Source organism: Podarcis tiliguerta (assembly GCF_965153285.1).
Source record: "Podarcis tiliguerta genome assembly, chromosome: Z".
Taxonomy (NCBI): domain Eukaryota; kingdom Metazoa; phylum Chordata; class Lepidosauria; order Squamata; family Lacertidae; genus Podarcis; species Podarcis tiliguerta.
Genome location: NC_139553.1, coordinates 22,482,825 through 22,509,713, shown reverse-complemented (window position 1 = coordinate 22,509,713; position 26,889 = coordinate 22,482,825). Strand labels below are relative to the sequence as shown.

General features: G+C 42.3%; 1 protein-coding gene across 4 annotated transcripts in view; it reads left to right on the top strand.

Moving 5' to 3' along the window:
* Positions 1–443: 443 nt before the first annotated feature.
* The window catches only part of LOC310669580 (ubiquitin carboxyl-terminal hydrolase 12-like), a 50,156-nt gene continuing 23,710 nt past the window's right edge, over positions 444–26,889 (top strand). The window contains exons 1-3 of one of the 4 annotated variants that reach the window (XM_083423937.1): positions 450–1,053; positions 16,301–16,381; positions 25,922–26,135. In XM_083423937.1, coding sequence (XP_083280063.1) covers positions 1,051–1,053; positions 16,301–16,381; positions 25,922–26,135 — 298 coding nt within the window. In that variant the 5' untranslated portion in view covers positions 450–1,050. Of the gene's footprint in view, positions 1,054–16,300; positions 16,382–23,786; positions 24,081–25,921; positions 26,136–26,889 lie in introns of those variants that run through there. The other 3 variants (XM_083423938.1, XM_083423940.1, XM_083423939.1) reach the window with 3 other exon arrangements.

The window sequence follows — 26,889 nt, the reverse complement described above, 5'->3', positions numbered from 1 at the left end:
TGGCCAGCGTGACAAGCTGCATCTGGCGAGCCAGCACAGCACACGGAACGCCGTTTACCTTCCCGCTGGTAAGCGGTCCCTATTTATCTACTTGCACCCGGGGGTACTTTCGAACTGCTAGGTTGGCAGGCGCTGGGACCGGACGACAGAAGCGCACCCCGCCGCGGGGATTCGAACCGCTGACCATGCGATCAGCAAGTCCTAGGCGCTGAGGTTTTACCCACAGTGCCACCCGCGTCCCTCTCGTAGTAGAACAACCTAAATACCTGTAAAGCCATGTACGCTGAAATATAAGAGAAAACCTTCATACATAAATGATCCACGGCAAAAGTTCTCTGTTTTTTTATTCTTCTGTCATTCCTCCAAGGGGTTCAAGATAAAGTTAATAATAATAACAAATTATTTTATTATTTATACATCGCCCATTTGGCTGCGTATATAAGTGGGTTTCTTTAACACCCCCCCCCCAACAACAAACAACCAGCCTGTAAAGGGAAGGCAAAGAAAGACTGAATGGCCCACGGTCACCCAGTGAGCTTCGTGGCTGCACTGGGAAATCGAATACATCGCTTCCTTTAAAAACCGCGAGGACCTAGCACGAGGAGGGAACTTGTGGCCCGCCATGTGCCGATGGATTTCAGCTCCCACCAGCCCCAGTCTGCAAGGCCAGTGGTCGTGGTTGATGGGAGTGGTTGGAAACAACATAAAAACCATAAAAACAAACAACCCTGTACAGTATATAGGACCATGGCTTAGGCTTAATAGTTAATCAGTCCGGCTGTAAACGGAGGCGCGAGTGGAAATGGAAAGGCGGAATACAAGCAGCGAAGTAGGTGCAGGATGAGTTCCTTCTGTTCCCACAAGGAGATGCGGGGAGGTGGGAACGGGACGCCGGAACTTATATTTCGGACTTGTGGAAGGGACGCCGGAGCCATTTGGGCGAAGAACGCGTGGCTGCCCGGAGCGCTTCAGCGGGTGCTCTAGTGACGGCGGGAACCACCGTGGCGGGTGGATGGTAATGCTGGTGACGGTCCGAAAACTCGCCTTACCATGGTAAGGGGTGGAGAATGGGCTCCAATCCCCCCTCTGTCTCACAGGGGGATTCTACCCCATAGGAGCTCCCCTTCTCCTCCCCGCCCCCTGTCAGCACCCTTCTCCCTCCCTCTCCAAGCATGACTCCCCTTCTTAAATTGGCCGGGATAGAAACTGGAGAGGGCAATAAGTAGGTGGGTAAACAAATAAAATAAATGAAAGCCCTGCCCTGTAGGACTACGGCGACCAACTTTTAAACACTCCCCGTCCTCCGAATTCTGTTGTCCCGCGTGTGTTTTGAGCACATGCAGAGTTCTCCACTTCCTCCCGACACCCGCTAAAGGGAAGCACCAGCTTTTTCTTTTTTTAAAAGAAACGACTGCGCATCCAACTAAGTTGGGTGGGTATTAAGTAGACCCATTGAAATCATAGTCGTGTCTGAATCTCAGTGGGTACGTTTCGAGTGGAACTTAGTTGGGTGCAGCCCAAAGTGCATAGCCCAAAGTGCTCTTAGCACATGTGCATAGTTGTTCCTCCACTTCCTGGCACACCTGCCCCACACTGCCTCATGAAGGACAGCATCCATTTCAAAAGGATGAAGTTGATTTTTTTTTTTTTTTTATGTTTAAACGGTCTCTCTTCCCAAGAGTGACACATTTGAAAATAGGAGGGAAGATTATCAAACATGTTTTTTTGTTTGCATCTCCGTGTTTGTTTTCCGGCTTTACATCCTCCCATTTTTGCAGCTGAGAATAAAATTCTACCTACTTCCTAGCAATACCACCCGTCTGCACCTTTCATATCAAACTGGCTTGCCAAGATTTTACCTCTGAAAGTTTGCTTCAAGAAGATATCTCTCACCTTTTTGCCCTAGCTCTTGTAAACCTCCCTCCCCCATAGTTAATATCACCCCTTATCCCAAGGCTATCTCATGTACAAAACATTTATGTGTAGGAAATGGTGTGAAACAAGTCTGTGCATTTGTCATCTATGGGGATCATGCATGTATTCATTGAATTAGCTTTATGCGTGGAGTGCAGCTGCAATGGGAGTTTGCAGCCTGGATGTGGAGGTTCAGTGAATTATAAATAACAGACAAAAGGGTTTCTAACATACTTTTCTCCACTTAATTGTTTTCTGGGTGGGACTTGCTGGATATGTGAAGCAGGAAGCTGAAAGTAGAGGTCAAATTTCTGGGAACTGGAAGAGATTGCATTTTTTTTCCTTTTTCCTCATCTTCCTATCTTTTGCTGAAAGCTGGTTTTTTTTTGCCAAATCAGAACTCACTGGTTCCTTCTTTCCCTTTCTCTGTGCAATCCGTAATGGATATTGTACCTTTAGGTTGCATCAATATCCCTTTTCCAACCTCTGTTTTGTATAGCATCCTCCTTTCTCCTAGATACTTTCCACGCCAAACTTTCTCCAGTAAATATCAGAAGTTCCTACTTGGTATTTTTGTTCTGTTCTTTTTAGGTACCTGTCTTAATCTTATTTATTGCATTTATATCCCATTTTGCTTCCATTGTGGAACTCGGGGCAGTGTTGTGCGTTATGTTTCCAGGGAATCCAAGCATTGACCAGCAAGGCTGCCGTATCCTGCATCTTCAGTCCATGCATCATTATTCAATGTGTACCCATTCTCCTGGACTCTTTCCACACTGCTTTTGTTCTTTCATGTGTTTCTTACCTACATTTGCCTCTGGAACCCTGTTGGGGATGAAACCGGTATGGGAAAAGTCAGGGAAAGAGAAGGATTAAAGAACTGCTGTTCTCTATTGCAAAGTTTCTCCTGTTTCATCTTTCTTTTTTGCAATGGTGTAGGGGGGCCCATCATCAGAGTAATGTAGCTTAACATATAATTAGGCCCTCGCGATCCTTCCCAGAAACTTTATTTCACCTGCCCTTTGTAGTCATACCCTGGAACAGGTAGGAAACCTGTGGCCATTCATATGTTGCTGGATTACATCCCCAGTCATCCCTGTCCACTGGCCATGCTGGCTGGGGCTGTTGGGAGCTGGAGTCCAGCAAAAGCTGGGTTTCTCATAAATTCCCTTGAAAGTTCTCCTTCCAGGTTTTCGTTCGAGCTGGTGTCATCTTCAGTTATTCCAGATCTTTCTCCTCCTGTGAGGTGGCTTTTCATAGCTGATGTGGTCTGACCAAGGCAGAATAAAGTGGTACTATTACTTCTCTTCATCAAGACACTAGACTTCTGTTGATGCAGTCTAGAATAGCATTAGCTTTTTTTGCTGCTGCATCACACTGTAGACTCATGTTAAACGTGTAGTCTACTAAGACCTCCAGATCCTTTTCACATGTACTACTGGCAAGCCAGGTGTCCTCCATCTTATCTTTGTGCAGCTGGTTATTCCTGCTTAAGTGCAGAAGATGACGTATGTCCCTACTGAAATTTATTTTGTTCATTTTAGCCCAATTCTCCAATCTGTTAAGGTCATATTGCATCCTGTTTCTTTCTTCAGCAACATTAGCTACCCCTCCCAGTTTAGTGTCATCTGCAATTTGGATCAGCATTGCCTCAGTTCTTTCACCCAACTCATTTAGATAGACATTGAACAAAAACGGACCCAGGACAGAATCCTACAATACTCAACTTGTCCCTGTTTTCCAGGATAACAACGAATAACTAGTAAGCACTCTTTGGATTCAGACACTCAGCCAGCTACAAATTCACCTAAAAGTTACCTTGTCCAGTCTATATTTTACCAGTTTCTCCACAAGAATATCATGGGCGACTTTGTCAAGAGCCTTACTGAAATCAAGATACACCACATTCACAGCTTGTAACTCTATCAAATAAAGAAATGATATTTGTCGGGCCTGACTTGTTTTTGAGAAACCCATGCTGGGTTTTAATAATCACATCATCCTTTTCTAAGTGCTCACAGATCAATTATTTAATAAGCTGTTCTAGGACCTTTCCTTCTATCAATAAGCTCACTAGTTGGTAGTTATCTGGGACTTCTTCCTCTCCCTTTTGAAGATGGGGACAACTTTTTGCCCAGCTGCCTGCCTGCAGGGACCTCACCTATTCTCCTAGAATTCTCAAAGGTTATAGACCAGAGGTTCTGAGATTACATGTGCAAGCACCTTTAGTACCCTTGGGTGCATCTCATCAGGTCCTGGAGATTTAAATTCATATAAGGCAGCTAGATGTTTCCTTACCACCTTTTTTTCTGTCTTGGGCTGCAGTCCCCACCTTGCATCGTTTATTCTGTTATTGCCAGGTTGGGCACTGCCTTCATTTTGGGTGGAGACAGAAGCAAAGTAGCTGTTGAGCTGAGCAGTTCTGCCTTCTGACACGCAATAGCTTTTCTCCATCTTCAGCATGCAGAGGGAGATTATGAGGGGAGTGATTGTTGCTTGTTAAAAATATGTACATCTGTTAAAATGCTTTGGAGTTCATAATGCTGCTGTGGCATTTGTCTAATGATGTCTTGAGATGATGGATTTATAGTTGGGAACATGGAGGAAAAAGAGAAATGTGAATTTAAAAAGATACAATAAGCATCCTGTGTGGGAGACCAAGCCCTTGCTTTGCAATGGAAAACTATGAAGGTGATCCATTCTAACGAAGTGGGACCTGATTGACATCAAGGGAAAAGGCATGGTTGAAAGGACGCTTATCAGGTCTGGGTTTGGTCTGTGCCGGGATGGGAGAACACCCAGGAACACCATGTAAACCATCTTTATCTCCATTGTGGAATAGAAATGTGATAAATATGATGATAACAACAACAACAACAACAACAACAACACTTGACATTAAGTTGCCTTAAATATAAATGACCAGAGCACATGCATGCATTGCCACAATTAAGCATAGCAGATGGAGGGCTGAGAGAACAGTAAATCTGAAGAAGTATAGGTACAGATGGGACAAAGGTGGCATGCTCATATCTCCATACTCCCTCCCCAAGGAGTCATGCTCTACCCATCTTCTCCCATTTCCGTCCATGCTTTGAACATTCTCCAGCTCCAGTGTAATTAATTATGTGCTCTTGAAGCCCACTTTGCTTCCAAAGCAAAGTACTTTCTATCTGTAGCTCTTGGCTGCATCAGTTCTTGCAATAGCCTGACAACCTTCCCCAGCCTAGTGCCCTCCAGATGTTTTGGGCTGCAGTTCCTGTAAGCTCCAGCCAACTGAGATGGAGAGTTGCAATCTAAAAGTTTCCACATTTGTGAAATAGTCCACTAAAAGGGGAAATGCCTAGCTCCATGTTGCCCTTGATTAATTGTCAACTGGGTCACTTGCCAGAAGACTTATCCACCATGCATGAATTCTTGAATGTGGGGTGGAATATTTAATTTCTTCTTAATTTTGAGATATAAATATGGATATGCTGTTGTTGGGATGTCTAATAAGTCACATGAATGAATTTTGCTGGACATAACTTTTCAGTGATTTTGCCATATTTTTATTATTATTTTTGGTCCCAGATGGATATTTTGCTTAAGAGAATGTAGTTATCTTTGTTTTATAAATACACCCCCCCTCAATCCATATCCTTTTGAATTTTACCAGAAAAGTGAATAACTGCGCTGGCTATACATTTTATAATGAAATACATTATTGATGATTATTTTACTTGCTGTATTTATGGACCATCCTTCCACCATAACTGCCCCCAATGTGGTTTTACAAAAAAGAAAGAGAGATTTCAAAACAGTTCACGCAATTACAGTCTTAAAAATAAATGTAGCAATCATTTGGCAAAAATAGCAGCAGTCAAATAGGAATAACAGCAGGAGAGTCAAAACAGAGTGTCAGAACAAGTAACAGTACAATAATAACTATTAAGTTCATTTCTGAAGGCAAAAAAATAGAGAAGAGAATTGTAGTTGCATGTCACAGAACACCCCATTTCTTGCTTAGGTAGGCAGCCTGTTGTTCCTAATTTCAAAAGCTTTCAGCAAGCAGTCAGCTCAGATCTCTTGCAAGAGTAATCTGCCCCATGTCCAATAACTAGCACGGTGTGAAGGCTTAGGTGGGGGAGAGAGATAATAATAATAAAAATAATTTTTATTTATACCCCGCCCTCCCCAGCCAAGGCCGGGCTCAGAGCGGCTTACAAGCAATAATAAAAACAAGATGAATGATTAAATAGATGTCAGAAAAAGAGAAAAGGGATTGGATGGGAGAAAGAAAGAAAGAAGGGTAGACACATAATTTGCATGGTGTTCTAGACCACTGCTTGCTTTGGTTCTACCCAGCATGTAGCCCTTGACAGATTACCTTGAGCTCTGGTTTCTTGGAAATGAGCAGCATGCATGTGCACACTGCCCGGTTGCTCTTGCTTCATTTCTCCCTTGGCACAAGCACAAAAAACAAGCATGACAAACAAGCATGACTCCCTACCACATCTGAGCCAAGGATTGTGGTGTCTCCAAAATAAGTGAGTATTCATAAGCCAATAACAAGCCATTTTTAAAGCTGGCTAGTGCTCATAGCTTTTAAAGGAGAAAGACCTGTGATTCAGATGTTTTGAGAAGTGAAGCTTAATTGCAGTGTCCTAGTCTCTTCTTCCACTGACTATGGGATAGGAATGAAGGAGGAATGAGCAGGTAAGGAGCAGGAGTTGATTAAGAACCTAAGAACAGTCCTGCAGGATCTGGCCAAGCTGTCATTCTAGTCCAGCATCCTGTTCTTACAGTAACCAGCTAGATGCTTGTGGGAAACCAGCAAGCACAAGAGCCCTCTCCCTGTGGTTTCCAACAACTGCTATTCATGAGCATTGCTGCTTCCAGCAATGGAGGTAGAACGTAGCCATCATGACAATTCTTGATACTCAGAAGATTGCTTCCCAGGAGAAGGACAAGCATGATCCAGTCTATGCTCTGTGTACAGGAGTGGAATGCCCACAGTTCTTCACATGTGGGAGATAATGGTTCAGTGGCTGGGCAAATTGGTTCACAAAGCTACATTCCAAGGTTTGACTTTAGTGAAAAACTATTGCCCTTTACTGAACAATGATAATAAACTATTTACATTGATTTTGTCACAAAGATTAAAAAAGTTTTTACAAAATTTCATTCATCATGATCAATGTGGCTACTGGCCAAGAGACGGCACCTGGAACACATTATATATTTTGGAATATCTGAATTGCCACAGTGAGAAGCAAGCTGCTTTGATATTTTGGAATGCAGAAAAAGCCTTTGACAATGTGAATTGGGTATTCTTGTTTAGAGTATAGCAAGAAATGAACTTTGGAGATAACTTTATTAAATGGGTAATACCTATTTATACACCACAGAAAGCCCAGATAATTGTTAATGGAGAACTGATAAAACCATGCAAAATATAGGAGGGGACAAGGCAAGGGTGTCCATGGTTCCCACTGCTTTTCGTTTTGGTCTTGGTAGTCTTGCTTAGAGACATTACACAATATGAGAGAATGATGAGAGTAAAGATCCAAAAAGAAACTTATAAGTAACAGGCATTTGATGGAAACTTGATGTTAGTTCTGGAAAATCTGCTACAGGGAGTAGAGATTCTTATGGATAAACAGATTTTGATATGTTACCAGGCTTTAAGGTTAATCACCAGAAAATGAAAATGTTAATAAAGAATATGACGACAGATGATCAGAAGGTTTTGTTGGAGAAACCAGGGCTCCAAATTGGAAAAAGTAAAATATTTGGATGTTGTTATGTAAAATGTGAATTGTATGTCGTTTCAAAATAATTATGTTAAGACATGGGCTGAAATTTTGAAAAATATGTCAAGGTGGGAAGCTAAAAATGGGTAGAATCTCAGTGATAAAGATGAATGTTTTGCCTAGAATGATGCCTTTATTTCAAATAATACCTATTTTGATTAATGATTTCTGTTTAAACAATGACAGAAAGATTAATCTAAGTTTTTATTGCAGGAGAAAAAGCCACAAGTTAAAATCTAAGTATTGCAAGATGCAAAGGATTGGGTTTACCTGATTTGAAATTGTACTTTGCAGCTTGTTGCTTAGGGTGGAAGAAGGAATGGCTGACATTGAGAAATAAGAGACTTTTGGAACTAGAAGGATGTGAGTTGAGGTTTGGATGCCATGGATATTTGTGGCATGTTAAAAAGTTAATGTGGATTTCAAAAATAACTTTATTAGATGTGCCTTATTAAGAATCTGGAATAGATATAGACCTAGGTTATGTACAAAGACATTGTTATGGATTTCACCACAAGAAGCCTTTTATAGAAAAGAGGTGACAGGCAAAGAGAAATGGTTAACCTATCAAGACTTCTTAGAGTGGAACCAAGGAGATGGTAAAATTAAAACAAGGGAACTTTTAGCACTGGAAGGTGATGGCTTCCAGTGATTTTCTCATCTACAACTAACAGAGATTCAAGCTGGATAAAAAGACTTTGGTGTACAACAAAAAACATTTTGAAATACAGTTTTGTACAAATGATGAACATGTTGCAAAAATGTATAAACTTTGGTTGAAATTGAAATTTAATCTAAATGTGGAATTTTTTTTGGTTGTAATAGATGGAACATATGTGGATGAAAGTGCTAAGATTTACATTGTGTTATGGTCTTAAAGATTTTTTAAATATAATGATGTATCAGTGGTATGCAGTCTTACCTTGATTTTCTAACAGGATGTGTTCCGGAAATCCGTCCAACTTCCGAAATGTTTGGAAACCAAGGCACGGCTTCTGATTGGCTGCAGGGGTGTCCTGCAGTCAATTGGAAGCCGTGCCAGATGTTCAGCTTCCAAGGCAAAGTTCACAAACTGGAACACCTACTTCTGGGTTTGCGATGTTTGAGTTCTGAGTTGTTTGTGAACTAAGTTGTTTGAAAACCAAGGTACAGTGGTACCTCGATTTACGAACTTAATCCGTTTTGGAAGTCAATTCTTAAAACAAAACCATTTTTAAACCGAGGCGCACTTTCCCTAATGAGGCCTCCCGCCACCGGTGCCCTTCCACCATTCAGATTCCGTTCTTAGACCGAGGTAAAATTCTCAAACCAAGACATTATTTCCGGTTTTGCAGAGTTTGTAAACCAAATCGTTAAACCGGACTGTTATTAAACCGAGGTACCACTGTACAATTGTATAACGCTGGCAAAGTTATATTCGGAATGTATAAAAATGTTCTAGATGTTTGCTAGAAGTGTGAAAAATATGAAGGGACATAGTATCATGCTTGGTGTACTTGTAAAAAAGCTAAGAAATATTGGATACAAATTCAGAAGTTTTTAAAGGTTAAAATTCAATTGAAGCCAGAATTCTTCCTGCTAAGAATAATGGAAATACAATTAGAAAAGGACCATGAAACATTATTTCAATATATGATTACAGCAATGAGATATGCACAAAGATTCATCATTACCTACTATGGAGGAATAGTTGTTAAAATTATTGGACTTAGTTCAGATGGTGAAGTTGATGTGTTTAATTAGAGAAAAATCATTGTTGAAATTTACTAAAGTTTGTTATAGATTTTTGGCGTGAAAAGAAAATGAGCATGTGGTATCTGGGTTTGAGGACTGAAGAAATTAGTGGTCTAGAGGAAGTGGAATAATTGGGTGGATCCACTTGGAGTGGATGTTTTGATTAATTCTCTATAGCTGACAGACAAAAATGGGAAATTATTATTTTTTCTTTTCTTCTTTCTTTGTGTTTTTATTTAGATTAGTTTTTTTATCTTTGAAATTCTAAAAAGATATTGGATATACGGTATTAATTTTTGTATATCTTTTTTCAAACTTCAATAAAACCTCTTGGAAAAAAGAACATGTTAGCAGTCTTTATTCTAGATTTACATCTGTGCTGAAAGAGAGGAGAAGCCAGAATATTTAGGATGGTTATCACCTAATTAAACGGAGAAGTGACTTATCCCATGAGTTTTAGTTAAGTAATTATTAAATTTCCATATGGAAGAAAACAATATTTTGGAAAGAGAATAGGGAAATTGTTCTTGAACAGTAGGCTTCAACCTTTTCAGACCTAGGACCCACTTTTAACTCAAGCATGCATTTGAGGACCCATTTATTAATCTTTAACCATATATTTATATGCTGGTAGTGCTCCTGTTGCAACCTTTCTTGGATCAGGCCCACCAGTTGAATATCAGTTTTCTAGATGATGCATGAAGCATTGCATCCTGCATGGGAGATAAAGATGGTACATGCCCTCTTCAGTGTTTGTAATTATACAAGCAATAGAAATTAAAGGTCACATGTTTTAAAAAACAATTCTGGGGCATTTTTTCATCAGTCATAAGTTTTAAATTGCTTTGTCTTAACATACTAAGGCTGCAATCCTATATACTCACTTTCCTTACTTCTTCCCAGACACACAAATAATTAAGCTGTGAATTTTGCTGCTGTAATTAGCTGCTTTGTTTTAAACTATGCATTTCTTTTTGAAGACTTTTGTCTGTAAATACCTTCTGGGACTCTTTAAATCATTGAAGTGAAAATAGACTGACAAAACCCAACATTTTACTCAAGGCCATGTTCACACATAGAATCATAGCACTAAGCCATAAAGGAGGTGTAAGGAACCTCAAGCCTGGGGGCTAAATGTGGCTCCTCGGTCTTCTCTGTCTGGCCCCCAGCAGTTTCCTCAGGCCACACTAGCCATACCCCTTACTGGCCTGCTCCATGCTCTTGAGGGTTTTGCCTGTCTGGAATATGTCCTAGAACTCTGACCATACCTCTTCCTTTCCTGGAAGAAACTAGTCTGGTGTACAAAAGTAACATTTACATTTGTTGTTCTGGCCCTGCTCACTAGTGATTGTTGTTGGGGGCGAAACAAACCATGATCCCAGGTTCTGATATCTATATCATTTGTGGTTCATTTACCCGCTTGCGCAAAGAAGGGAGTGAAGCGGGAGCACATGGGCAGTTCACGGTGTGACTTACTAAACATTATGATTTATTGTTACCTGCAAACATGGCCAAGAAGTGGCAATTTATATATTTTACTCAGAGCAGTGTCTTAAAAAAGAAAAAAAGAAAAAAGAGCAAGGCTTCTGCATCCTTGAACCACAAACAGAGGATGTGCCTTCAGAATCTTTACAGTAAGGTTTTATATGTGCCAAGGATAATAAATCAGTTCTAACTTTGCCCATGAATGGATTTCATTGCACTGTAAAATGAACTGTTGTAGCAAAGCAATTACTCTGTGAAAGATGGGAGAGAACAAGAAGTTCTTCAGCAAATAAAGTAGGAAAGGAGGCTTTAAATAACTGGATGAAGTTTTGTTGCATCTCATAGTAGTAAAGTAACATGGCAAGTGTGTGCTTTGTACTAAACCTGGGTCTGGTTTAGATCCAGCCTTTTTGAGCTTTAAGTGCAGCTATGAGTCACTTGCTTCTGATAAGACTCCTCCAGGGCCTGTGAAGCTGGTTTCATGTGGACATTCTATAGACAATTTTTACGATCTGTATATAGTGTTATTCTTAAATCCCCTTCTTCGGGAGTACTAACATACTTGTCAAATAAACCAGTATCCTGCATTCTTCCATGTCTGGCTAAAGATGGTTGTTGCTGGTTTTCTTAACAGCTTGCTGGCTTGGGCTAGACTCTGTCACTGAATTGCTTTTTGAAGTAGTTTGTGCTTGTAGAATTCAAACTGGAAAATACAGCAGTCTATATATGGACTCTGCATCGTGTGCTGTTGTTTTGACTTCTCAGCCCTGCTGGTTTTCTGGTAGTCTTTGGCCTTGGCCTTTTCTCTTTAGGGTCTGTTGGATTTCATACCTGATCCTTCTGCCCCAAGGATTTGTATGACGAAAGCTGCGTGGGAAATGCATGTTTGTTCTCCTGAGCAAGAGACTGTGTTTTGGTTCTGCGGCGGGCTGCCTCCCACAGTCACATTCTTATCATGGGTGTATGAATGAAGTTGGAAAACACTATGAAGCAATGTGAACACACAGTTACCTGCTCAATTTTCAGGGCTTTGGAATGTCTCCCCTAGGAGCTGCTTCTTAAGCAAAATGTAATATTGATTTAAGTGTGTATCTCAAAATACGATGTGTAAATGAAACAAATAAGCATAAAACATTTTGTTTTAAAGACTTCCCTAAATTGGCTGAAGCTCCTGGTGTGTATGAAGTTTAGTAGCAAAGGTGGGTTGGTTTCACCTTTATAAGTAGAATGGCCCTCAAGTACAGCATTCAAAATCCTCCAGGCGCCAGGCACATTTTGCAACTGGAATGTTCTGTCATGGTCATGTGGGCCCTCATCTGTAGCCACATGTGGTATAAGCAAGACTTAACTTGGCCACCTCATTGCTGTCTGTGAGAACTGAGTAGTTGTGGGTTGTTGTCTTCCTTTGTGGTTGGGGTAGAGTTGATTGTGTTATGTTTTACTAGACTATTGATTTTTGTATTTATTCGGATGCTGTTTTTGATGACTTAGGCATTACCTGGAAAAGCAGATTAGAAATATTTTTCAAAATAGAAACACACACACACACACACACACACACACAAAACCTAGGTCCTCCTGCCCCTGCCTCTAGATTCAAGTGGTACAGCCCAGATATAGGAAGGTCAGCCACTTCAGGAAGAGCTAGGCCTTGCAGGAACTTGCACTAGATACCAGCTGGCTCCAAGCCCCCAACCCCCTGGCCTTAAATAATCATTTTCTAATCCAGAGGCCCTGTAGCACATTATGTTTTGTGGCCAGCCTGTGTAATCCTTCAGATGCTTTCTGAAACATTTAGCTAACCGCTGCCCTGTCATTTTCCTAGGAAACCATCATGTTCCCCGTAAAGGTCACTTCTGCTTGCTCCTTGCCTCCTGTTGGTTATTAATTTTATTAAATGCATGTTGCCCACAGCTTGTTCTTCAAATAAAATACCACTTTAAAAAGGTGCATTTAAAATAGAAGTGAAAGAAAGTTGTGCCTGTCACTTAGGGTGAACAATTGGCCTTGGATTCTGAAATGACTGGAGTGCATTAATACTAGCTGCTGGAGCAGCGGCAGCAGGCTTCTTCAAAATAGCAAAGCTTTCTGGTTGTGGTGGTTGGTTTTTAATGGAAATAAAGCCTATCTATAGACACCTGTTGCACTGAAACCAGTGTTCGAAATTAGCCAGGCATCAGGTGCATTTAGCACCTGACTATCGGCCACTTGTGACCAAGTGAAGATGCCTAGGCACCAGGATGGCGGCTGACATCTCCACCATCAGGAGGTGCGTGCCTGGGGATTCTTGGATCTTGACTGTTTTCACACAGTAATCCTGTAGAATTCTATCAGTTATATTTTAGCTGCACAATCAGTATGAATTTCAGGAACCTAAATGCGGTGAACAATGTTATAGTTAATTCTTGTAGCTTGTCATCACTTACCCCACCCCACTGCCCAGCTTACAGTTGTGAAGAGGGCACATGGGTAAGAGCACCAGAGATGCTAGTATGTGCTAGTTGCCCCATATTTCTTCGAGCTTTGAATATATGCCGTTTGGACAGGTGTGTAGTACCATCTGTGGATCATTTTCAAAGAGTTAACCTTGATTCTATGATTCTATGAATAAAATTGCATTCTATTATGCTTTATCAATATGCTCTCTCAAAACTGTCTACCACACGGCACGTAAATTTGCAACAGAAGTGAACATCCCTCCTCGGAGCATTGTATACAGATGACTGGCATCTTATGCTTTGGGAGAGCGTGTAAGGCTGAAATCCTGTATAGTCAAAACAACCTTTTAAAAACTGGAAAATGGTGTGTAAAAAGCACAGTATAGCATTTACTGGTGTATGATGACTGTTTTTAAGCTCTCAAACTTACTGAAGAAAACCTGGTGCAGAAAGAGCTTTTAAGCTCTCTGCTTTCTGTGCATTTAATTTGTGTGATTTCAACTAGCCAGGCTTCAATTGCATAAAGTTGAAATCATAGTCTTATCTGCGCACAAGTTGCAAGTCACCTCTATATCCTTGATATTTTACTCTTAAGGCAGGCATTTAAATTTAAGCATAGTAAATTTTGTTTACAGTTTTTGATGTATAAGAGGTGATAAGTTGTAATAAAAATCTTTACATGAGACCAGCTTGTGTGAATAATCTAGAAAGTGGCCTTTACTGTAGGACTGAACAAAGGATGTTATTGCAAAGTCAGAAGGAGCGATAAAGTAGGGAGAACAAAGACTCTTCCTTTGCTTCTTGTTCTTCAAATTGGAGATACTGAGTAGAAGATCAAAGTTTGCAACCTTGAGTTGCTGAAGTTGAGCAGATAGGTGAATTCCAAAGTCAAGGTTCTCTGACACAGTTGTTTTAACTTCTTGCAAAAATGATTTGAAGGCAGTTAGTTAGATTTCTTAAATGTTTTAAACATTTAAGCCCTTAAGTTGTTGGAAATACTATTCTGCAAATTCCTTTTATATCAATGTCACAAGGCTTTCTCTCTCTGGCTTTCTTGGTTTCCTGCCTTGGCAGTCATATTGGAGGCCTTGTTTGGTCACAGTAGCAGTCTTCCAAGTGGGACAAGTACCTGAACAATAAGTTGTGAGGAGTTTCTTACATGTGAGCAATAGCCCCCAAGATACTAACAATAAAGGATATGAAATGTTTGGTGACTCCGGTTGTTTTAGCATGGTTAGGGGAGCTACATTTGTGGTGAGGGTCAGAGCATGCTTCCATTTAGCTCATGAGATGTCACTCCCTCTTCCCTAGGTTCAATTCCTGACATCTCCAAATAGGAGATTCCTGTCTGAAACCTTGAAGAGCTCCCCCCAATCAGTGTAGAGCAGACTTCCCTAACCTTGTGTCCTCCAGATGTCTTAGACTGCAAGTCCCAACTGCCCCAGTCAGCATGGTCAATAATTAGGGGTGATGGGAATTGTAGGCCCAACCATCTTGAAGGCACCAGATTGGGGAAGCTTGATGGAGACAGTGTTCTAACTAGATATTAGGCAGCTTCTTATTTTCCTATATAAGAGTGCATTCTTCTCCCTTTCTCCCACTTGGAAAAAAATGTGTGTGAAGTGTCTCTCCATGACCTAAATTGCTTTACAGACAATTTCATTAAACTGGCGGGGTTTGGGGGCACTTTATGTAATGACACAGTCTTCCATTAGCTTTTGGGGTTACAGGAAACCCTTCCGTTTCAGTACCTCTTGGGAAAAAGTGCTCATGTTGGTGCAAAGTTCTTGTTGAGCTAGGGCTGGGGAGACCAAGCTAAGATCTCCACTTAACCCTGAGAGGGCCTTCTCAGTGTTTGCTCCCAGACTTTGGAACTCCCTTTCTAAAGAAGGTAGACTGCCTCCCTCCTTGGTGTCCTTCTGCTGGCAGGTGGAGACTGTTTTATTCTGATTGGTGTTTTGGAGTTGACTGATTTTTAAGGAAAGGACTCTCTGCTGTGCTTTTTTATTATTTGTATTTTAACAGATTTTTTTTTATACTGTTTTAACTCTAGTGGAGTTTACTGAGTTCCTGATGATTCTGTTTATTGGATTCTCTTTTAGCTTTTTGTATTTTATCTGTGTTTTTTAAATTTATGTAAGCTTCCTTGAGACCCAGCCTGCGGAAAAGGTGAGATGATGATGATGATGATGATGATGATGATGGTATTCCTCTGTGGATCATCTTGAGCCAGTCACTATTTGTCAGCCTTTCCTACCTCACAGGGTTATTGTGTGGGAGTGAAGAGAGAATCATGTATGCTGCCTTGAGATCCTTGTGGAAAGGTTGCAATATACATGCATACATTCATAAGAACATATATGTTGCTTTGCCTTTGCATCTGTGATGCCATATACCTGCCCTGTTCAGTAGATCTTAAGGGCATTTTAATCACAGTTTAGCACATGGTCTAAGAACATCTGATGTCTGCAGCATTTGCAGAACTAGAAAGCTGTAGACAAGATCACCCCGTTTGAGAGACTACTGGGAACCTCATATAACAACAGAATATTCTATATCTCTGTGTGTATTCATTAATAATTTCTCTGGAGCCAAGTGAGGATTCCCAGGTAAGATCCTCCCTCTATTGTGTGGGCAGGTAATCCCTCCTCTACCTGGCCTGGTCTCCTTGGCAACGCTTCCCCCAGGTGGGATTGGACAACTGACTGAGGTAGGCGGAGACCTCCAGGTATCCCACCTGAGGGAAGGCGAAGCCAAGCCTATGCTGATGGAGCTGCTCCAGATCTAGGGGCTGCGCGCGTCCACGCAAAGGGCGCCCCCCGTTTTAAGCGGGGAGCAGTCATTCTATATCTCTGTGTGTATTCATTAATAATTTCTCCTTGCTTAGAGGTGCAAATGATGGAAGCCTTTTCCCCCCTTTCCTTTGTCTTCCAGGGCTCCAGTGCGTCTGCTGTGGAGAAAGAGATTAGTGTAGAACAGATTCCTGGGGATGAAAATTACTTTGGCTTGGTCAATGTGAGTAGCTTTTCTGTGTCTGGGTTTGTATTTCATAATACCTTCTTACTTCCACCTTTTGGATTCTAAAATGAAAAATATTTGTTCCTGAGCAGCTTCAGTCCGTGGGTGCTGCTACTGATACAAAATTGAAAGAGGCTTAAATTAGCACCCTGTGATGGGCAAGCTCCATCTTTTTATCTATATTTATTTTATGAGCTTAAAAAAAGCAAACTAAAGAGAGTTGGTTTTTAAATATCTGTTGCTTTCCTTTTGGGGCAAATGCTAAGTATTTACAAAGACATGCTAGAGTTGGGAGTACATTTCAGTGAAACTTTTTACCGCTGATGTATTGTAATTATTATTTATTAAATTTATAGACCACCCTTCATCCAAAGATCACAGGGTGGTCCACCACTTAAAAATACAAAATGAGAACACAAAATACACAGTAAAACAAAAAGAAACCAATAATACCCCCCAAAACACACTTAAATGGCTGTAGAATGTTGAATCAGTCAGAGGCCAGACTGAGCAGGATTTAACCACTCACCTGTCAGCTGTTAAGTGGGGATTAAGTCCTGCTGGGAAAAGGCAACCACAACAATGCAAAATTCAGAACCACTCTCCTGCCCATCAGCTGATGTGATTTTATTTGATTGGCAGGTGGGCACGGTTGAGGAAATTGTCCAAATTGGACCTCTTATTGAGATAGTCTTGACCTGTGGCTGCCTCCCAAGTAGTTTTATGTATTTAAAAGTCTTTTTTCAACTGTTTAATATTTAATAATCTCTAAGTTGTATCCAAATGTATAACATAAAAACAGTAAGACAGTATCAATAAAACATATATGTGACATAGAAACCATTAAAGCAATATTGCACAGATAAAAACAGAATTTCAATAATAGCAGGATCTAACCTTATGGGTCAGTGGAAACCTGGGCAGAAGGCTACATCTTTGCAAGGAGTCAGAAGCAACTCATGGATGTTGTTTTGGCAAGGGAGAGGAAAGAGCATTTCATGCAAGGATAACGTGATTGAGTATTCCCTCAAAGGCGTAGTGTAGACTTCAAAACTTTTGTTCAGTTGTCATGTCAAATTGATGAAACTGGTGGCATGTTTTGTGACAACAATTTCAGGTGTGAAACAACTTTACAAGCTGGCTTGTCCTCCCTCGGGGTAGTCAACAGCCATTCTAGAACTTTGACATTGGGGGAGATGGAAGGCAAGCTTTGGTTACAATACAATAAATAGCAGGATAGCAGGAAGAGGATCCCCAAAAATGCTTCTTACCACCCGCAGTTTCACATGGACAAATGTTTGACATAATATTTCCTGCAGTGGTTTTTTGCTCCTCCTCCTGCCTTTTTTGGTCAGAAGGAGTTGCTTCTTCAGTCCTACTGTTTTATTATCCTTACAGTTCCCCCGTCATGTTTTGTAATGATTTGAAAGGCAGCATTACTTCCTGGAAGTGTGCCAAGTTTTAAAGGCTGCATTTCCACTTGTTATCTTCGTAGACGCATATGGGATGGCTGCGAGAGCCCATCACCGTGACGACTTGCTTCCTTTACAGCCAGGTTTTAAGCTCCGGGGCTAAAGCCTTCTTGCAGGTCTCTCAAGTGCTTTAGAGCAAGCTGAGGTTTTTGTCTGCTTCTTTGTTGCCTGTTTGGCTGCGTCTGAGATGTGACATGGGAGATATCATCATGAATCTGCAGGATTTAAGCAAATGCTAAACATTCAACTTTGAAGCAGGTGCAGAGCACTCCAGTTTTGATCAGTGCATTAGTATTGGAGGAGGTATTTAACCTTTTCCGACTTTGATGTTATCCTAATTTAAATTGCCTCTCTGAAGCTGTGAGCCCTGTAGCAGAGAAAAAAAGAGGTAAGACATATAATAGAATCATAGAACTGTAGGTTTAGAAGTAATGTTCGAAACTCCCATTGTTCTAGGCGCATTTTGTGACAGGGAATTTCATTAGCGTGAGCAGTTTCTGAGCTCGGCACAATACTGCGCCTAAGATTTCAGATTAAAATTGCAGAGTGGAAGGAAAGGAGAACCTTTTTCTGCCTCCCCACTTCCAGCTACTTTCTGAAGACTGGAGAAGAGACCCCCTTAAGAATATTATGGGGTGGGCAGGGGAAGGACTAGACCATGTGAAAAATTAACATAATATTTTAGCTGCGTTCATTTTCAGCTTTGTTTCCTTGTTATAAAAAAGCATACCTAGACATTCCATTGTTGTGCCCATATCCTACGTTTAAGGTGCCATTTGGGTCCTAGCTTTCATATCTCAGTTTCTACCACTGGTTGGAAGGGATCCTGAGGATCATTCAGTCCATGTACCTGTGTATTTTCTCCTTTTGGGTAGGAGGTCGGTTTTGTGCTGGACTAGATAGGCTTCTGGTCTGATCTAGCAGACAGGAGGTGACCACACTGCTCTAGGCAATTTATCTGTGTCTAGGTTTCAAGACTGAAACTCATTCAACAATACATGACTAGGCAATGCTCTGAGCACATTCATTGGCATCTCTAGAAACAGTGGTATCCAAGTCACTCTGTATGTGAATGATTCTGACTTCAAATTGCCTAACAAATAAGCAAGAATGGACCTCTATGGAATTTTCAACACCCACTTGCGGGCTGCCTTTTGGAAACACCTGTTGAGAAGGTATGGTCATATGGATCACATCTTGCCAGATCAAAAGAACTGCTCTGGCTGCAGGCCCATTTCTAAACTCATTCTAATGTACTACTTTTGTAAGTCCCTAAATATGTTGAAAAGGGACGTGGGTGGCGCTGTGGGTTAAACCACAGAGCCTAGGACTTGCCGATCAGAAGGTTGGCGGTTTGAATTCCCGCAACGGGGTGAGCTCCCATTGCTTGGTCCCTGCTCCTGCCAACCTAGCAGTTCAAAAGCACGTCCAAGTGCAAGTAGATAATTAGGTACTGCTCCTGCGGGAAGGTAAACGGCGTTTCCGTGTGCTGCTATGGTTCGCCAGAAGCGGCTTAGTCATGCTGGCCACATGACCCGGAAGCTGTACGCCGGCTCCCTTGGCCAATAAAGTGAGATGAGCACCGCAACCCCAGAGTCGGTCACAACTGGACCTAATGGTCAGGGGTCCCTTTACCTTTAAATATGTTGAAACTAGTGTACGTCTAGGTAGGTTCTCTTGCGTGAACCTGACTAGATATATTATGCCTAGAATGAATGAATATATATCTATATATCTATATAGCTATATATCTATATCTAGATATCGTACAGTGGTACCTCGGGTTACATACGCTTCAGGTTACATACGCTTCAGGTTACAGACTCCGCTAATCCAGAATAGTGCTTCAGGTTAAGAACTTTGCTTCAGGATGAGAACAGAAATTGTGCTCCGGCAGCGGAGCAGCAGCGGGAGACCCCATTAGCTAAAGTGGTGCTTCAGGTTAAGAACAGTTTCAGGTTAAGTACGGACCTCTGGAACGAATTAAGTACTTAACCTGAGGTACCACTGTACTTTTCCATGTATGATGAGTCTTTTTACTCAAAATTAATGTTAAAAATGGGGGGTTGTCTTATACATGGATAGTGTAGAGGGGGGACTGGGGATTGGTTGCAGCCACGAGCAGGAGTTTGTTAGCGGCGATTGGGTGGGTGGATAGTGTCTGCTGCAAGGGCTGCTTTGGATTAGCTGTTGCTGTGTAAATCGGATGGGTTATGTTTGTTTGCATCAAGAGCTGCTATGGATTGGCTACCGCTGTGGCAAGTGGGTGTGCGGTTGCTGGCTTCTGGTGGCGAGCCGGCATACACTTTGTGTGTTCTGTGGCGCATGCGCTTGGTAGTGTTTGTCAGTTGGGTGAGTGATTATCGGCATATCCCCCCCCCCCAGCTCAATAACTTCATCCCCAAAAGAAGCTCAACAACTCTGAGCCGTCTCCCCCCATTTTCTTAAATTGTAGTCCCCCAAAATAGTCTGATACACAGGGTCTTATACACACACCTAGGTATTATTATCACCCTTGGTGTTGACCTTCAGAGTTGAACCATGACAGGGCCTTATGAGTTGTGATTCCCCAGTCTTGGAATCAGGAAGGCTTGCCTGGCAACAGGACTGATGTCTTCTCTGCGTCAAGTGTAAACCTGTTTATGACCTTTTAGATATTTATGTTCTTTAGTTTGCTTGATGCTATAGAACATTAGGTGCTGTACTTTTATTGTTGTCTTTGTGTGCTTTTGAATTACTGCTCGCTGTTTGGAAAGCCTTCAGACGTGAAAAACAAGAAAAGAAAGTTTCTAAATAAGTTAACTAGCCTGCAAACACTTTTAATGGCGTTAAAATATTTGTATTACACGTTAATATTTGTATTACACTGACAGTCTGAAAGAACCAGCTCCTTATTTTTGCAATTTAGAAAAACTTCTTCATTGCTAGAAATGACTGGGCAAGTGTAGATTTTTTCCCCTCTCCCCAAGTTTGAGGGGCTTTATTGGACCTGTGCACTCTATGTATGGGCCCTGTACAAATGTCTAGTGTTGGGCAGGGTAGATATGTTGGCCTAGCACTGGGTAGCATGAATCTTCCATTGGGGTTGCATGCTTTTATATCTCTAGGACCCTTATTGGAAGTTGAAAACTCGGATGCCACAGCTAGAAAATCATGCACCAGCAAGATCACTCCAGGCAGAAATAAATAAATAATTAAATGAAATACATTTCGCACACATTATTTGGCTGCATGAACTTGTAAGTTAGAGTTTTTCATTCTCAAGTACAGAAATGCTGCAGTTTTCACTTTTTTCCAGGGTGCCCTAATTATAAAACAACAGATTGGTAGGGAAGCAGTAACAGGATTCACAGAGCACCATAGGCACAGCCAGGATTTTTGTTAGGAACGGGCAGGACTTTTGTTGGGGTGGGGGCAGAACCAACGTGATTGGTCAGTTAAGTATTTCTATTTTCACTTGATTAGGGGGGAGGGCGCTCAACTGCCCACCCCGCTTGGCTATGTCCTTTCAGAGCACTTATTACCAGCAGGGACAATGGAGGGGAGTTTCGGTGGTATGTTGTGGTTTTTGCATATCACCTTTCTTCCAAGGCAACTAAGGCAGTTCACAACATTAAAACACTAAAACAAACACATGATATAAAACAAAGACCCACAGAGGCCTCTCACGTCAACTGGGAGCTGGTGATATGTGTACTCCCTGACCACAGGCTGATATGTTTGCTCCTTGGCCTGTGGTCCTTCATTTCTGTTGGAGCATGCAGGTCTTCAGCAGCCGTAGGGTAGGAACGGCCACAACAGTTCTCTAAGGCAGCTGATGGTTCTGTGATGAGCTGTTGGTCTTAGGCCTTTTCTTTTGCAGGGATGGTGGCAAACATTATTTTTCCACCACTGTTGTGACCTTGGAGTGTTGTCCAGTGGGGTTTTTCCAGTTTGGGCCTCCTTCAGCTTGGCCCAGCAGATGATGTGAAGGAACCATCATGCTGTGACATGTTTGGCAGTGTCTTTGGGGGAGGGATGAAAGTGCCGTATGCAGAGTTATTACAACTAGCAAGCTGACTTCTGTTGATGTAGAAAGGGATCTAATTCTTCAGTGGCTTGAGGGTCAAGCATTCCAGGATGCATCCTTCCTTGCTAGATTCTGTGTCTCATCAGCCCCTATCCTCCTTTTTTCCATGAAATGAGACAGCCTTCAAATGTGACAGATGCAAAACAGCTGCTTCTAGCTATCTCCGGCACATTGCCAATATATCCTTGTAAACAGGAAATGTGAACTGGATGTCTCATTTTGCCCCCAAAGGCATCTTTCCCTGTCAAACACCAGCAACTTTGAATTGTTTCCCACCCACCTATCCCCACTATAAGCTGGCCCAGAGGGAAAACCTCAGCCTGCTTGATTATTTGGAGCAATCATATCAGCTTCATGTTTTGGGGCGAGAGGTGGGTATTCTCAGCGGTACCACTGTGTGTCAGAAACCACAATCTTTGCCCTCCCCACAAGCCAGCTAGCTGCTTACTAGTCTTAACCCACGGCAAGAGCATTGCGTTTGCTCCCTCTTGAGCGGCATGTAGCAGGACAGTTGTTTTTCCCCCTTCTCTGCCAAACCACATCACAAGGCTTTACAAGGGGGGGGGGTTGTCTTCACCCAGGCATCTACAAGCTACACTAGAATTCCTCGTGTTAAATCTTATAAGTGTATGAGGATGAGGTTGAGGAAGGCTGACCAAAACGGGAAACACAACTTGTTTAACAGAGCTAGCAATTTTAAATGTTGCACCAATGACTTTGTTTCCACAGTATGTGCTATTTATTTCTGAGTTCTCCTCCTCCTCTGAGAGTGTGCATATGAGACTGAATTATACATTCAAGCCATAAGTCCATTTAGCCAGCAGTTGCTTCTACACTGGCTAGCAGGGCTCTCTTTTTTTCCTTGCCCCTTCAGCGGATTTGACTAGTTGACCTTGGGTTCCCATCCAGTTCTGTGATTCTACCTCCTTCAGCTGGTGGGAGAGAAGAGATTGTGACCTGTGACTTTCTGCCCACAAACCAGGTGCTTTGCCACAATCTGTGCAATCAGGTTAGCCTTTCCAATGCTAGCAAAAATGTTTATTCCCCACTTGCTCAGCTGCTATGGAACTATTTTCAAGATCACAGGATATCTAATTTTAGACCTGAGCCAAAAGTTCTCTTGAGAATTCTTGGTTTGAAATTGTGGAGGGGGTTGAAGCTACACACACAGCTGCACCCTACCTTTTCTATTGTTGCTGGTTTCATTATGGGAGCTACTACCCACACTTAAACCCCCCCCCCATTTCTCCCCCCTTGGAATATTGTTGCGCAATCATGTTGCATTGTTCCAAGGGGCATTCAGGAAGGGGAATAATAGGTAGCAAGAACATTTGCTGCCAAAACAAAGCTGCCTTTACCCTCCAATCCCCTTCCTGTTTTTCGAAATATATTTTTATTGAATTTTAATAATGAATCGGTTTTGGGGGGTGGGGATAAAGAAAAACTGTTTTTTAAAAGTAAGTTGTCACAATTTCCAGGGAAAAAATATAGGATACAGTTCTGTGATTTACTAAGTGAGTACCAAGAGGAGGAGGACACGTAGTCTGTCATTGCTAAGGGATCCATGTCCTAAATAAAAAAAAAAAAATTATTTCTAAAAACGAAGATTGAATGAATGAATAAACTTTATTACAGTCACAGGCCAGTATAAGAGAAACATATGAATAAAATAGTTGATGAATAAGAATTGTTAATTAAAACAGATACAAACTAAAAGACACGCAGTTAAAACAACTATAAGGGGTAGAGCTTAGGGAAATATCGGTCTTGTAATATGGGCCTTCAGTTTAGGACTGGTTTCTAGCACAAACCATCCTTGAGCGCAAGGATGGCAGCGCAAAATCTAGCAACTGAGCATGGCAGCGCAAAATCTAGAAACTGAGTATGTAACATCTGGGTTTTCATCCTGGAGTAGTAGGGAGATGTTGAGTTGTTTTGTGCATCCTGGGAATTTGTGCAGGATAAATCTGGCTCATATGTCTACATAGTACTGGCAATGGAAAAGGGCATGATCTGTTGTTTCCTGCTGCCCAGAGCCCCATGGGCATTTCCTCTCCTCATATGGTGTCTTCCTATAACGTCCTTCCTGAATGGCTGAGGGGAGGGCCTGACAACAGACCAGAGTGAAAGTCCTTCACTGTTTTGAGATTTCAAGGTTGGCTATATACAGTGAACGCACAGGTTGCAATTCTGCGCATGCGCAACCGCCGAAACATGGAAGTAACCCGTTCTGGTACTTCCGGGTTTTGGCAGTCCACAACCCGAAAAAACGCAACCCGAAGCAGCTGTAACCCGAGGTATGACTGTATGGCATTTGGGAGGTGAGGTATCTTCTGGTTTCACTAATTAGAAATTTTGGGGACCTAGCTAGGCCAGCTTGGCGTTCTGTGTCTTCCACACGCTGTTTAATGTTTCTTCTAGCTTGTTCATGCCCCATGTCAAGTAAAATCTGTGGGTTGAAGCCTAGAGTAGTTATTATATTTTCCACAGCTCGTTTCCATGTTGATTGGAAATCATCCTTAATAGTCAGGGGAGCAAGGCCACTCAGGAAGAAAGATAGTCTCAACCAGTAATTAAGAGTGGCAAGCCGCACTCTGGCCTCAATTCTTATGGATCCAGTTTCAAGACGTATGGTAGCATTGGAGACATGTTTAGGCACTTGTAGAAGACCATATAACAGCTGTGCAATCAATTTAGCCTAAAACAATTTGAGGGCTGCAGGTATATCGTGTCCACCTGAGGTACCTGAGGATAGCATTTGTGCTTCTGTGGGCATTCCCTGCAATGTAGTCGTCGTGGGCTTTTCTGCTTCCCGAGGAATGTGGGGCTAGACCCAGGTATTTGAAGAAGGTGACCTGCTCGATCTTGTGATCATTGATGTACCATGCATGTGGTTTGGGCCTCTTGGCAAAAAACACAGTTTTGGTTTTCTGGTAATTGAGCTCCAATAGGCCCTCCTTGCAATATGCTGCCAGTGTTCTCAAGAGGATTGCTACGTCATCTGCGTAAAGCAGCACCGGAATATGCTTTCCTGTGAGTTTTGGAGGGTGGAAATTCATATTGTGGAGGTGGGGAATCATATCATTTATATAAAAATTGAATAAAGATGGGGCCAATATGCATCCTTGCTTGACTCCCTTCTCGGTCTCTATTGCGTTGGATTGGTGGGAACAAGGCACTTTCAGCAAGGTCCCTTCATGTAGTGTGCGTATTAAATATAGCAAGCGTCTGTCAAGTGTGGAGGTCTCCAGTTTTTCCCATAGCTTTATTCTGGAGATGGAGTCGAAGGCTGCTCTGAAGTCAATGAAGGCCACATAGAGAGAGACAATGTTACTAGATGAGTACTTCTCTATTAGGTGTTGGAGAACTAAGCCTTATAATATATATGATTATAATAATGGTTATAATACCATATTGGTCCGAATATAAGTCGTACCCGCAAATAAGCCGCACCTTTAAAATTTGCTGGTGTGGCCCACCTCCTGGCACTACCGCCCTGAATGGGGGTTGGCCGGCCTTGGCGCCCTGCTCCCCACGCCGGTGCCAGTGCTCGGTTCCGCGCACGCTTCATGCCGGTCTTCCAGCACTACCAATTCCTGGTACTACCTCCTCAAGCCGGCGCCAGCGCCGGCTGCCCCCCCCCCCCCATTCAGGGCAGTAGTGCCAGGAGCTGGGAGCGCAGAGCTCGGTTCTGAATATAAGCCGCACTTTAATTTTTCACAGTCAGAATTTGGGGGGCAAGTGCGGCTTATTTTCGGGGCAATCCGGTAAACAGATATTTTAAAGCTAGCCTCCATCCCATTTCATGAAATCACATGCATTGTGCAGTCAGCCTCCGTCATACTCTGCTTATTTCCCTCATGCCCTTTCACTGCAGCTAGTTCAGGTACTTTTTGCCTCCCTCCCCCCCGCTTTTAGTAGACCTTGAATAAAAATTCTTCTTTTTTTGCTCTCTTTCTCTCCCCCCACCCCCGCCCCCGGCTTTCTTTCATTTAGTTTGGCAATACCTGCTATTGCAACTCTGTTCTGCAAGCACTTTACTTTTGTCGTCCGTTTCGGAAAAAGGTTTTGGCTTACGAGGTCCAGCCGCACAAAAAGGAAACCCTTTTGACATGCCTCTCAGAGCTTTTCAACAACATCGCCACACAAAAGATGAAGGTGGGGGTCATCCCTCCCAGGAAATTTATTTCCCAGCTGCAGAAAGACAACGGTAACTAGACTTCTTAAATCTCCATGTCCACTTCAGTGTTATGCATCCTTGGGGGCCCTTCAGGTGTTACTTTAGTAGCTTGGGAGCTGCTTCCTAGAGGAACATGGAGATGGGGGGGGGGTGCAGAGAGGGTGATGTATTGGTTTGAGTGTTGAACTGGAATCTGGGATACCAGAGTTCAAATCCTTATTTGACCATGAAGCTCACCTTGGGTCAGTCACTGCCTCTCAGCCAAACCTACCTCTTAGGGTTGTTGTGGCGATTAAACAAGGAGGAGAGAGCCACAAACAAACAAGTTGTTGTTGTTAAGTACCCGCCCTTCACCCTATTGTCCCAGAGCAGGTTACAATATTAAAGCACAACTGTAAGAACAGGTTAAAACAATTTAGAAGAAGAAGAAGAGTTTGGATTTGATATCCCGCCTTTCACTCCCTTTAAGGAGTCTCAAAGCGGCTAACATTCTCCTTTCCCTTCCTCCCCCACAACAAACACTCTGTGAGGTGAGTGGGGCTGAGAGACTTCAAAGAAGTGTGACTGGCCCAAGGTCACCCAGCAGCTGCATGTGGAGGAGCGGAGACGCGAACCCGGTTCCCCAGATTACGAGACTACCACTCTTAACCACTACACCACATTTACACCACTACACTATTTACAATAACAAAAAGAAATCTGTAAGAAAGAATGGGACAGAAAAGGCCCAAAACAGCAGAGTGCTGTGAGGTTTGTTGGGGCCCTAATCTTATTGCAGGAGAGA